Source organism: Dysidea avara, chromosome 14 (genome assembly GCF_963678975.1).
Source record: "Dysidea avara chromosome 14, odDysAvar1.4, whole genome shotgun sequence".
NCBI lineage: Eukaryota > Metazoa > Porifera > Demospongiae > Dictyoceratida > Dysideidae > Dysidea > Dysidea avara.
In genome coordinates, this window is record NC_089285.1 from 1,527,178 (window position 1) to 1,541,195 (window position 14,018).

At 38.1% G+C, this 14,018-nt stretch overlaps 1 protein-coding gene across 1 annotated transcript; it reads right to left on the reverse strand.

Annotated features, from left to right (window-relative positions):
• Window positions 1–6,029: 6,029 nt before the first annotated feature.
• LOC136243935 (uncharacterized) lies at window positions 6,030–7,922 on the reverse strand. Its single transcript, XM_066035476.1, has 2 exons — window positions 7,909–7,922; window positions 6,030–7,831 (listed from the first exon to the last, which is right to left on the reverse strand). The coding sequence occupies exon 2, from the start codon at window positions 7,800–7,802 to the stop codon at window positions 6,030–6,032; it is 1,773 nt and encodes a 590-aa protein (XP_065891548.1). The 5' UTR covers window positions 7,803–7,831; window positions 7,909–7,922.
• Window positions 7,923–14,018: the final 6,096 nt, after the last annotated feature.

Below are 14,018 nucleotides of genomic sequence, written 5' to 3' on the forward strand. Positions count from 1 at the left end.
TATATAATTTCTCTAAGTTGTACTGGTGTTGTTGACTTACTTACGTGTAGCACTGACTGCATTGTAGATATTAGGGCTTCGGAGAAACATTCCTGACTGTCTTCTTTCTTTAAGACATGAAGCAACTCCAGGGAGTATTCCTTAATTCTTCCAGTCCGCTGTCTCCACAGCTAATTTGCCCCTAGCACAGACCTTCTCGAGTGAACTGTACACCTGACTGGCTTCATTCATTAGCTCCCTCTACAGTACTTGCAATGTCTCTTCTACGTTCATGGTACTCGAGAGCTCTTTACAGTTACTATCGTTACATCATGTTTACACTAGCGCACTATGTAATACTTTCACGTGACCGTAACGAGGATTGTCAAACGGTTGTTAACTGCGTCACTAATCCCTGTTAGGGTATATTAGCTATGATAGTACAAACACAGTGCAACTTTGAAGCCAGTTTGCCTTAAATTTTCAGACATCTCATTCTGAACAATGAATTATTTTTATAGTCTGCTCACTTCATACCATACATTTTAGTGTCCAGTAAAATCACGCATACATCAATACCTTGGACTTCCTAAAATATTATAATCCTACTGTGATATGCAAAGGTACTGTATACGTACAAATATTGTCATATTTCACATTCAGTATATGCATACCCAGGTTTAATTTCAAATGTGCTGTCTTTTTACTTGCAGTCTTCACAGGTTTGACCCTAAATAGTGCATACAACACAATACTTTAAAGGATATAATAATAAACTATACCATTTAACTGCTGGTGGTATTAAGCCCCTGCTACGTAGATATTGTCTCCTGTTCATCAGACACAACCCTAGTGCTCGACGAAGACTTACAAACTGTACTGATGGTTCTATTTTCAGTGCCTGGATGTGTACACATGAAAAATGCAGTAAGATTTAATGTGATATATGAATTGTTTATACAGTGGAACCTCAGTTATCCGAACCCCTTGGGACCAGGGGTAGTCCATAAGTCTGAAAAGTCCATATCTCTGAAACTGTGTAAATAACCATAAAGAACAATTATGTATAATCAACTACCCTAATAGAACAGTCAATACTCTAATAGAGCAGTTGTTTCCGTAATTCGGTTAACTGAGAATCCAGATAAGTAGGGTCCGAATAACTGAGGTTCCACTGTATGTTGCAATGATATATACATTGGTGTGCAGAACTTTATTCTTATACACTTGTGTGTGCATCTACACTTAACACTTATAATAATGTACCACATCTTGAAACTTCTGCATGACAATAGGAGTTATTTCATCATGAAGAGGTGCAGAATTCCACAAACCTGCTGCTTTTGAAGCTTGACGTACTACATACTGCATTGGGATATAGATGTGAATATCAATGGAAACACAGGGGAGAGATAATTAACAAGAATCATGAAGGGTATTTATGTAACTGAAAGTACATAACAGACATTAATAGTTCTGTTAAATTACCAATAGAGCATATAGTTGTTGACATAACTGACACAGCTGCCTACCTACCCACACAATGTCTTATGCATATACATGCATACATAATAATTATTATCATATTTAGCAGATAACAAAGCATCCTGTAGCGATATTTAATTATCTATATTTGCAACTTATTAACATTAAAACACAAAAAAATTGCTACACCAAAGTACATGGGATTAACTGCTGATCAAAAGTGATCTCAAAATCATCAGAGCCTATGGTAAATACTAGGCTTTCACAGTTAACTTTTAAGTACCCCAGTACAGCCTCATATAGATTAAAAAGTGCATTTTCAATAAGCTTAAGTACACAGTAAACTTTTGGCTTCTTGTATGAGTAACGCTTGAGTAGGGTGTGTATGGGTAATCTATATGAGCCGTACAACACAAAAGAGCCAATCCACCATGTACCAGGCAGGCAGGATATACACCTGGAAATTGGCCTTCACAGGCATAAACCAACTGATTTCAGGAAACCAAGCGTTACCCACGCTGGACTACCTACACTGTATCACATTGCTTGGACTCAATCCTCCTGAGGGAAGGATGGATCAAAAATATTAATGTGGATACAACTGTTTTGGTACATCTGTATAACACAGCATAAGACTAAAAGACCAATCTACACAGGTATACATTCAATTCCAAGTAAGCATAGCTACTTGATATCATATATATCTATATGCCATTGTGATTAAAATCAGTTTTTCTTCAAAAATTAGGCATGTTTAATCTTCCGTTTTTACTGTATGCAGTCACATATAATAATTCCACTGCTCATCTTCAGCATTTAAAAGTGGGCTGCAGGTGCCCTAAGGGCAAGACTCCATAAATTCAACCATAGGAACAGTCAAGGTCACTGAATAGTAACACCTGAGATTTGAACTTGGTTTTAGGAAATGGTTGTATACATGCATTCACTGGACTGGACTGGTGCACTAGACTACTGGACTCAGGTTTTTATTTTGTTTTTTTTTAGTATATATTTGCACAACCGACTATAGCTAGCTATTGCTGCACTGAATGTAAAATATGTAAGTGTACCTGTCTACTTGGTCCTGCCTGTTCATCTTAGAATTGCGTGCAATTAGTATAACAACTCTCTCTTGGCACAATCTCCTTTTATGACTATACCATTCGTCTTAACACGAAGTAGTAACCATGCATCCTAAGTAATGGTCATCAAGTCAGCTAACAGTTGACTGTCTTGCTACAACATATTCCATCACTGATACATAATAGTGGGGTTGCTTAGTTGCAAAAATTTAGGGTTAGGGGACGGAGCAGACAAAAGCATCATTTTTTAGGAGAAGGTTCCTTACACATTTAGTTATTGTTTTAAGATAGGAGCCACGCCCAAATGTGAACAGAATTAGAATAATCTTATTTGTACTATAGGTATTAGAAATGCGTCATTGGTAAACAATAGTATCACAGTTAAAAGACATTAGGAACCACTGTTGGACAAATACCCATGAGTTATGCGTAGTTGTCCAAAGTCATTGGTCTACAAGTCTATATCAACTTGGCTACAGCTCTAAAAAGTGCACCCTAGCAATATACTGCAGTATGTTAAGACAGGTTTATGAGGTATTCAGCTGATGATTAACTTGTCTGGTGTTTACATTGGTGTTAACATGTTTGCATTGGTGTTAACATGCTTTCAAACTAAAATGTGCTGACTATAAAGTGCACTCTATTTGGAACTGAGCATGTGGATAGTCTACTATGAATAAAATTGTTGATACCATGGACTGGACACAGTGCATAATATGTCAGCAGATAACTCAAGATGCTCAGGTGCCCTTTGAATACAAGAGGTGATGGTGATCAATCAAAAGTGTACAATTCCTTCCTGGATAATGTATGTGAGTTCAATAAGTTAAATCAACTTCCAGTTCCACTCAAATTTGGGGAAGATATAGATGTGGACAAGCTGGTAGCACATGAAGCCAAGTGGCACAAGTCCTGTTATCTGAAGTTCAATGACAGCAAGCTACAGAGAGCAAGAAAAAGAGAAGCTGACAGAAATATTGACAGTGGTAGTTCTTCACAAAAACGATCTCGTGTACAGCGCCAATCTCTGGACAAGGATAAGTGTATTTTTTGCTCAAGGAATGATGGACCCCTTCATGAGTTTCGGACTTTTGATGCAGATGACAATGTACGAAGAATGGCTATAGAGTTACAAGACACAGCACTTCTAACCAGAATTGAGGGTGGAGATCTTACTGCACTGGAAGCAAAATATCATTTGTCTTGTCTTACTGCACTCAGGAATAGGTATCGTTCTTTGCTCAGACAGAGACAATGTTTTAGCAGTGATAGAGAAGAGGAAAAGGTTGAAGCAAGAGCCTTTGTTGAGCTCATCAATCATGTAGAAAACTCAATTGAAAATGGGACCTTCTGCTTCAAATTCTCTGTATTACGCCAAATGTTTGAGAGCCGCCTACATGATCTTGGCATCACAAAAGAGATCAATAAGGTTCGTTTTAAGGAAAGAGTTCTAAATTATTTTCCGAATGCCCAAGAACAAAATGATGGGAAAAATGTGATACTAGTTTTTAAAGAAGGAATGCAACAAATGCTTAAGACATCTATGGAGTGCAATAACTACCAAGAAGATGCGAAATGAGGTCTTTTCATCTAGTGGATTTGTCTTTAATGCCTCCTTCCCTGTGGGTTGTCAACAGCAGTCAGTACCTTATAGCCTTAACTTACTTGTCACTTTGTTGTTACAAGGTGGTGACATTGTGGATCAATGCTCTTCAGACTCACAGCCATGTTTAACCATAGCTCAGCTCGTTCTTTTTAATTGTAAGAAATCTGTAAAGAAGGATGCATCTTTGAAAAGTCGGCACTCCCTAAGCTATGAGCCACCTATGCCACTTTATCTAGGCTTGAATCTTCACACACAAACAAGGTCGAAAAAAGTGATCACAGAGCTTTATGAGCTTGGTCTCAGTGTGAGCTACAATCGAGTTCTTCAAATAGAAAAGCAATTAGCATTTGCAGTTTGTGAAGATTTCAGAAAGAAAGGGGTTGTTTGTCCAGCTCAACTACACAAAGGGCTATTCACTGTTGCAGCTCTTGATAATTTGTATCATAACCCATCAAGTACTACTGCTAATAGTGGGGTCACTTAGGTACAATAAGGGGACGAAGCGGACAAAAGTGCAAAAATTTTTTTTGTGATATCCTTTGATAGAAAGTACTTACTTAAGGATAGGAGCCACCTCAAATATTTATCGCATCCTGTTCTATGATACTTTTAACAATTACATGAATTTCGTTATATCAGTACTGCATACAATATGACTAGTATCACTTTTCGCAGTTGCAGGTACATAGTTGGGTGCATTTCCACTGTGCCTTCTTGCATGAACATCTTCCTCCACACCCATTCGAGCTCTTACAATTGCATTTAACTAGTTCGGTACAAGCCTTTGAGGTCACTGGAAGTGTTATCCACACAGGACACCACTTTGTTTCTTGGCTCAATTTCCAGCCATATTCTTCTGGACTTGGTAAGTCTGGATTAGTTATGTTGCTATTGCTCCAAATGCCAGCTTGGTAGATAACTCTGTTGCAGTGCTGTAACAATGCATTCTGTGTCGGTGGAATCAATTCCATTGTTCTATTTTTTTGGCAGAAGAGCTCCTTTCGGACTTCATCAACTGATTGTAGACTGCTAGTTTTGTCATAGAGTATAACACAAAAGCATTCCAGAAGTGTTCACAATGAGTAGTTATTGGAATATGTGGATGGCTAGCCACGTAGAGAAATGCACCAGTAACCTCTGGGAAAGATTTCCATGCTTCCCATGCAGATTTCTTTCCTTTACTGAAAAATGCAGAAGTGGTGTCACAACCAGTAAAAGCATGAAAGATAGGCAGTGCTACTGACTTCTCTCTTCCCAGTACATTACACATGGCATTGATGTGAATGTGTCTGAATGTTTTTCCAACTCCAAATCCCAACCATAAATCTGCAGCTGGATGTTTCTGAAGTAGGTCATGGAATTTGCCTGCAATAATAGTAACAACGTCAGTGTCAACTGTGCACACGAAGCAGGTAGTAGCACCATTATCAAGGGCATCTACAAGGTGAACTACCATTCTTGTATCAGCTTCCTCGTGGTTGCATGGTTGCATACGGTTTATGCTTGCAGGAGCAACAGAAGTGCCAGTAGTAACTATTACTTGTTTGCCTTCTACACACTCCATTGAGGCTAACTTATGAGAGAGGAATGAGAAGAGTTGCTGCTTGTTTTCAGAGTTTTGGAGGAAATCAATCCAATTTCGTGGGAGTTTATTCCTTCCTGTCACCTCTCGTCGCATTCCTTTACCTCGTTTTTCTCTGGTTGATTCTTTAAGGCTGCACGTAATGTAGGTGTCCCATACCACATCAACTCGTGTGGAGGCTTCCAGCTGCTTCTTAATGTATGGCATAAAGACATTCCCAGCATATTCATCAAAAGTACTGATGCCAGTAGTCGACAGAAAGTGAACTATAGCAGCACCATCTAGTACTTTGACATCAAACACAACAGGAGGATCCTTGTCTGTTTCTATAGGCAGCACACCAAGTAGATCTGACTTCTTTCCCAGTCGTAATTTTCCTCTGTCTGACAGAAGGGGGGTATGGATGATTTTCGTGCTGAAAAAATGTAGCCATATCACAATCTCTGTGCTGCATGACAATGTACAAGCGGGAAAACAGTTCCACATCATGCTTCAACATTGAAATTTGCTCAGCTTGTTTGCTCTTTATCTTGGGTGCTGGACGGCTAAAGAGTGGAAATGAATTTTTCCTGATTGCGTTATGAATTGAGGCATTCCTATCTTTGATGACAGTTTCATAATACATGTTGTATTGCTCTAAGCCATGTTTCTCCACACGACGGACAGTTGAAACCACAGTATTATCTAGAATATCACGTGAGTCTAGTACCACAAGGTCTGCACTGTCATGAAGAAAAGGATTACCCATCTCATTAATTGCATCAACTAGACTCTGTGTTTGTTCCTTGAAAGCTTTTTGCGTCGAGAAACCTTCTTCATGATGCAATTGCTTAGCAGATGCTTCTTTCATAAACTCACATTCAAACTCCTTCAAAAGCCGGGCTTGTTCCGGTCCGGCTGTCATCCACCTTCTAAATGCTGCTGGGTTTTCTGTGAGTCCGACAGCTCCACCTGACCCTTTAACTGTTTCATTGTTCTGCTCGTGACACTGATCAATTGGCATTGCAGAGAATCGATTTGTTGTCTTCTGAACAACCCAGTGGCCACATTCTTCAAACTGCTCATAGACTGATGAGGGCAGACATTCCATATCACGGATGTGAACAGGAATCCACCTAGCATAATTGTGGTGGTCCAATGCAAAGAACCAAGGAGCTATGCCTTTCAAAGATTCCACATAGAGGGAAAACTTTCTCTGTCTATGTGCTCGAACAAAAATCAGACCAAGCAATTCTATTTTCAGAATTGCATCCCAGAACTGAAATGTAGGACTCTTGGTGATTGCTTCCTCTCTCCAGGCCTCTTTTGTGCTTTCATCATGTGGACCTTCACTTTGCAGAAACGCTTCATGCTGCAGCTTACTCAAAGCAAGAGCACTAACTTGGTGTGCATGCCTTGTCCTAGTGAGGTGAGATGCTTTGAGGAAACTATCTGCTGCACCTGAAGATGTTATTCCTGCCTGAACAAGAGCATTCGTCCAGCCCGATGACTCCAAATAGTCTCCAAATGTCTTCCATAGAGCCATTTCAATATGAAGACCACCAAACATAACAACAAAAAGATCTTCACCATGTGTCTGTGGCCAATTCCATTGCACAAGCTTTGTTAGAGCAAATAAAGGGGCATCCAATGCAATAACTGAAACTTGCCCAGGGTTCAGATACTGTGTAGCTTGCTTGATAATGCTCATACCATGTTTGACCATAGCAGCTGTGGCAGCTTTCTCACCAAACAAAGGCAACAGCTGCATAAGAGCAGGTTGTGTGACGTCAGAAGGGATTTCTTGAGATGCGTGGTAAGTAGACCATGCGATGATATCTTTTCCTTCCATTTGTTCTGTTTCCATTAGCATTGCTATGGAATTATTAATCCACTGTTTCTCTTGTGCTACTGCCTGATTCAAATTACCTTCAATTCTTTGAATGCTACGAGGTGGCTCGGGTATGGCAACCTTTTCCTTTGTCAGTGCAACAGCTGGAACTATGGTGAAGCATTCAGGTAAATCACATTTTTCACTTTCTTTGCTTAAAGCCAAAGTAAGTTTCTCCTGAGGGATGCCAATGTTCATTGAAGTAGGACATTGAAAAAGGCTGATACCTGGATGACAAAAATAAGTAATAAAAACGTTACTTGTTAGGAAGCTATATACGTACAATAATTTATCCAATCCTTACCTGTACCATGGAAAGAACCCTTAGGAAATCTTTCCCAGAGGTTACTGGTGCATTTCTCTACGTGGCTAGCCATCCACATATTCCAATAACTACTCATTGTGAACACTTCAAACTTCTGGAACGCTTTTGTGTTATACTCTATGACAAAACTAGCAGTCTACAATCAGTTGATGAAGCCCGAAAGGAGCTCTTCTGCCAAAAAAATAGAACAATGGAATTGATTCCACCGACACAGAATGCATTGTTACAGCACTGCAACAGAGTTATCTACTAAGCTGGCATTTGGAGCAATAGCAACATAACTAATCCAGACTTACCAAGTCCAGAAGAATATGGCTGGAAATTGAGCCAAGAAACAAAGTGGTGTCCTGTGTGGATAACACTTCCAGTGGCCTCAAAGGCTTGTACCGAACTAGTTAAATGCAATTGTAAGAGCTCGAATGGGTGTGGAGGAAGATGTTCATGCAAGAAGGCACAGTGGAAATGCACCCAACTATGTACCTGCAACTGCGAAAAGTGATACTAGTCATATTGTATGCAGTACTGATATAACGAAATTCATGTAATTGTTAAAAGTATCATAGAACAGGATGTGATAAATATTTGAGGTGGCTCCTATCCTTAAATAAGTACTTTCTATCAAAGGATATCACAAAAATTTTTTTGGGCTTTTGTCCGCTTCGTCCCCTTATTGTACCTAAGTGACCCCACTATAACTGTAGCTGAGCAATAGCTGCAGCTGAACAATGCTAGCATAGCTACAGGCAGTTTCCCAAATATTTGGTAACAAAGAGAAAACACCTGAGACTTCATCAGTCCAGTCCAGTGATTGTATACAAGGGGGTGTCACTCAGGCTCTTGCTGTAGATAGATCTGCAACCGCAGTCAAACTCTAAGTCAACAGTCAAGGCCACAAAATAGCTCTTACAGTGGGTCAAGGTTCAAGACGATACAGAAGGTTCGAAACCCACAATCGAAAACTATACATAGCTATTATCAAGTTTATGGAATTATACGTAACTTACAAGAAGTAAGGATCTCCAAGAAGATGTTTTAAAGCTCCAACAGGCATTTCGCCATAATTATAATGATTTTTCTCTCACAGCTGATGGTAGCACACATTAGGAAAATATTATACTAGGTTACAAGCGCAGGTGCATATAGGAAAATAGAGAAATAAGTGGAGGTCAAAAGTTCGACAAGAAACGTTCAAGTCACTGGTCAAAGACGATAAATGCTGCAAGTCAAGGGTCAAGGTGAAATTTTCCCCGGTCAAGACTTTGACTGCAGTCGCAGATCTACCTACAGCGTAAGCCGACGTGACACCCCCTTGGTATACAACCTTAGGAAACTGAGTGCGCTCCCACAGACACATTACTACGCACATACGTATACACAATAGCTGGCTACATGTAGGGACCTGCCGATTATGCTCATAATTTTACCTTTTATGCTATGCTGCACTGCTCAAAAATTCACCTATTATGCTTAAATTAATGCTCAATATTTACCTATTATGCTCGATTATGCTCAGTCAAGTCAATGTTCATGCCTTAGTTCATATGCTTTGCCATTAGTTTAACACTGTATAGAAAGAAAAAAATGAGTGGCTGGAACACAAATAATAAATTCTTGCTGCATGTAAGAGAAAAGATCGATATACTCTAATAGAACAGTCAGTTTGATGATTGTTCTATTAGAGTTACTAACTGTTCTATTAGAGTATATCGATCTTATTTTGCAATTGTTATTTTTCCAGCAAGAATTTATACTATGGTACAAATATTTAACCTATTATGCTGGCATTATGCTCAATGCTTTTAGGTACCTATTATGCTCAAAATTATGCCAGCATAATCGGCGGGTCCCTAGCTACATGCTGATGAACAGCCAAGTAGTTAGCTTATTCACGCTGCTTAAGTAGCTATACATGTTGAGTTAACTAAACCATAGAATTCATTAACTTTTAATAGCTAAGCTATGGTATAAACTTACGTGAAAATAGCTGTGCACTTGTGAAGATTTATCTTTCTTCTTCCTACTGGCAAATAGTTCCGCTGTTGAAAATTTTTGTTTACTGTGCCCCCCTGCAAAGTAAGCAAAAATAAATGGGTGGTGAATTACTAGTTACTCTGCTTTTACCGCTTAGCTCCACATCCGAATCACTCTCGGAATTCGTGTCAATATTCACAGTTTCGCCTGCTCCACTTTCCGAAATGCTAGATAGTTGCTGCAAAAGTGGCACAAAAGCTCTAGCTATTTGTGGGTGTATCCCTCTAAACGCCGTACAGTTTTCTCCGGCAGCTGAACAATGGTTGCTAACAGTTGGTTTCTAAGCAGTTATCACCTAAAAGATGTTGCCATGTAAGGTTTTAATTGGAATAAATGCTGATAAGGGAACGGCAGATTTGTTTATCACTTATCAAATTCAGTGGCGGATCTAGAAATTTTCAGAGAGGGTTTCAGATTCCACTGAACTTCAGCCTAGCTGTAAGTTTCGCCAGTAGAAAGTCCTACTATAACACACTACGTATAACTCGTGGTGATTTTATCACCCACACGACGAGTCCTTAATAAATTTGGGGAGCACACTATTCTCAGAGGGGGTTTCAGCTGAAACCATTGCAACCCCCCCTGTATCCGCCACTGAAATTGTGTCCTTGGCGAACACTCCACTAAGCAGTATCCGTTTCTTAGAATCTCAGTATAATGGTGGCCAGAGTGAATGCACCAGTGAATCATCTGATGTAGAACCAACACGTGAATTAAATGTAAGAGACAAAGACAAAAGGTCTGCTTATTTCCGTGCTACTTTGCCTAAAAACTTTGCAACTTCATATGACATTTCTTTATGTGAGTTTGAAATCGAGAAGCTCTCTGTTATTCCCTTGTATTCTGGATCAAATTGTACACTATTTCATGCACTTGTGAAATAATTTTATTGGTTTAGAGATCATCCAGGAATAAGTAAGGAGGCATTGTCCAACATGCTATCACTGCAACATCGAATACTTCCTGATAATAACACCCTTCCGTCATCCTACTATGCTGCAGTGATAATGATTGAACTTTTATCATACTTTTATTTACAATGTTATTTACTGTACTTCATATACACATAACTATATACAGGAATCAATTGTCATCTGCGGCTGCTGTTTCTAGAGCAACTGGATTTAAGCAATCTTATTGTTTTACAAAGCTCCCCCATCATAATCATCTCACTCAGGTTTATCCAGATGCCATGCATACAGTATTGAACGGATTTTCTTTTTTGCTCATTGGCAAAAGTAGTCTAGATACCATCAAGAACTGTGAGATTTCATTTAGCAGGTTTTATGTGAACACTACTCGCAGGAGAAAAAGAAAGCAAGTAGGCATCAGACTGCACCCTTATGTTCTGACATCAGATGAGTTGGAGTTAGCAGACAAAAGATCAAAGGCAATTGTTATGCCAGATCATGATTTTAAACCTGATTCAATATTTTATAGAACAATTAACCTGAAATCCCATGTAGGGCTGTGCCTAATATGCCGGCATAATTGTGAGAATAATAGGTCACCAATTTCGTGAGAATAACTGCGGAATAATAGGATGGTTACAGGCACAATTTTAGAATTATTGGACATCCACGGGAATAATCAGTGGAATTAAGGGACGTGCCTATTCTTGATTATCTAGAAGAAAGTACTAAACTACTAAGAATAATAGATAGCTGAAGAGTGCTGGCTGAAAGGTGCTGAAAAACCTCTAAAAGATCGATATACTCTAATAGAACTCTCAAATACTCTAATAGAGCAGTCAGATTGTTTCATGTTAACAATCTGCATACAGCATCAGGGATTTAACTGCATGTTTTCTGCAATTATGAAAATTGTACATCTTATACCAGTGTATCTTCTTTAAGTCTTTCAACAAACATATTGATATCATTATCCACTAAACTTAGCATGTAGTTATAGCTACAGCTTTAATACACTGATAATTGAAAACTCTTTTGTTATACTCCTGATAGCTATTTTATGTCTGTTGTAATGGCTATAACCATTATGCGTAAGGTGAAATGCTTCATTTATGGCTAACTATTAATTAATTAATTCTGACAAAACTATTATATCAGTGTCTTGAAAATTAAATGACTATAGCTACAGAAACTAAGTGACCATTATTATGGAATAATAGGCTAGATAAAAAGAGTTTTAAAAAGAATAATAAGAGAAAATTTTGGGAAATTCTGGAAAGAATAATAGGTAAAATTTTGAGCATATTAGGCTCAGGCCTAATCCCATGACTGGAAAGAGGTATGTACTCTTCTTATAATAGCATATAAACACTGTCTAAAACAGTGTGTCATATTCTAATCTATTTCCCACGACTGATCAATTTTGTGAAATTGGGTGATTTGAAATACTCCTAAAAAGTACAATTTTGTGGGACTTGTTTTAAAATTATCGAACTTTGCAACAGTTAATTTTATTGATTGAATTTTTGAAATTGATTTGATTCAGAAATGTTCATTTATTATATATTTAATGTAAGTCACAACATTAACCCACATGTGGGTTCCCTGGTTTTAAAAAATAAGTCACGTTGTCCGTAAGTTTACACAATGGTACCCACGTGTGGGTACCCTAGTTTACTTGGGTACCCTAGTTAATGATGAGTCCTTGATTTTATACAATGGTATCCACATGTGGGTACCCTAGTTAATGAAGAGTCCTTAATTTTATACAATGGTACCCACATGTGGGTACCCTAGTTAATGAAGAGTCCTTAATTTTATATAATGGTACCCACATGTGGGTACCCTAGTTAATGATGAGTCCTTAATTTTATATAATTCCATTGTACCCTAGTTAATTAATATGGTATCCAGTTAAGTACGATATAGTATCCAGTTAAGTACGTTCTTCTGTTTAGGTATGATGTCAGTTTTTGAAGCAATATATTATAATAAATCCATACAGTAAATAGTTCAAATACAGTATAATACAGAGTATAATAGCTATATATCTAGTCTTAAGTTACCTGTTTGCTCTATACATGTCTAAACCATTACGCACATGACAGTCACTATTTTCGTTGTTTGATCTTTTCATAGGTCTCCCTCAATTTGGTGATACAATCTTTTTTTAAGTCTTTTATAAAACGTGTGAGTTTGCTTACAAACTGACCACCTGTCATCATATGCTGCAATCATCCATTCTACTTCTACAGATCTATCATGTAAAGTAACAATTCTTCCAATTTGTGGTTCTTCATCGTCATATCTTTCTACATAACATGCCACATGCATGTCACAAGCCAGTTGCAATGAACATTGTGGTGATACTGAATCAGTTGTTGTGTTCTTCTGTTGTGCTGACACTCTCCGTGTTGACGACTGTTGTAATGAGCTTTGGTCAGTAGGATGTGTAATAGTGATCTTGAAGTAAACATATGAATAATGTAATAATGAAACTTGGCAATATATTATATTATGATCATAACCACATTACGCATAAATTGTTGTGTTAATTTTCAGCATTCTTTTGTGTTGGCATACAAGTTGCATTTATGTTCAGAATTATTATCATAGTGGACAATAGTTATATAACATTATGATTATTAGTTCTTTTGACTGCTTTAAATAGAATTGTTATATATATATATATATATATATATTCAGGTTGACAAATGCATGAAGCTATTGCCTATGATCGAAACTTTGGCTAACTTTACAAGCTTTTTGCATAGATGTGGATGATACACTGTGTCTTACAATATAATCACATTATTATATTGCACATAATTGAGTACCTTATGTGGTTTTGTGGTTTGCTTTTGCAAAAGGGCAGCTGTGTCTGCATCCAGTGTCAAATCAACAGCATTCTGCTTACGACTCTCATCAGCAACTATTGATGCAGATATCAACCTTGGTATGTGCCAAACTTGATCATTTGGATTCTCCAACAGCAACTCATCTCTTCTTGCTTGAAAATTCTCCCATTGCTCCCATGCAATGGAGGACAAAAATGGTTTATACTTGGGAATATCTCTGAAGAATTGGTCCAAGTCTAACTTATGAAGGCATGGGGATACAAAAGGAGGACTTGTAGTTGGATCTGGA

Coding starts and splice junctions, on each gene's coding strand:
- LOC136243935 (XM_066035476.1), bottom strand. CDS start 7,802: ATGAACATTGGCATCCCTCAGGAGAAACTTACTTTGGCTTTAAGCAAA.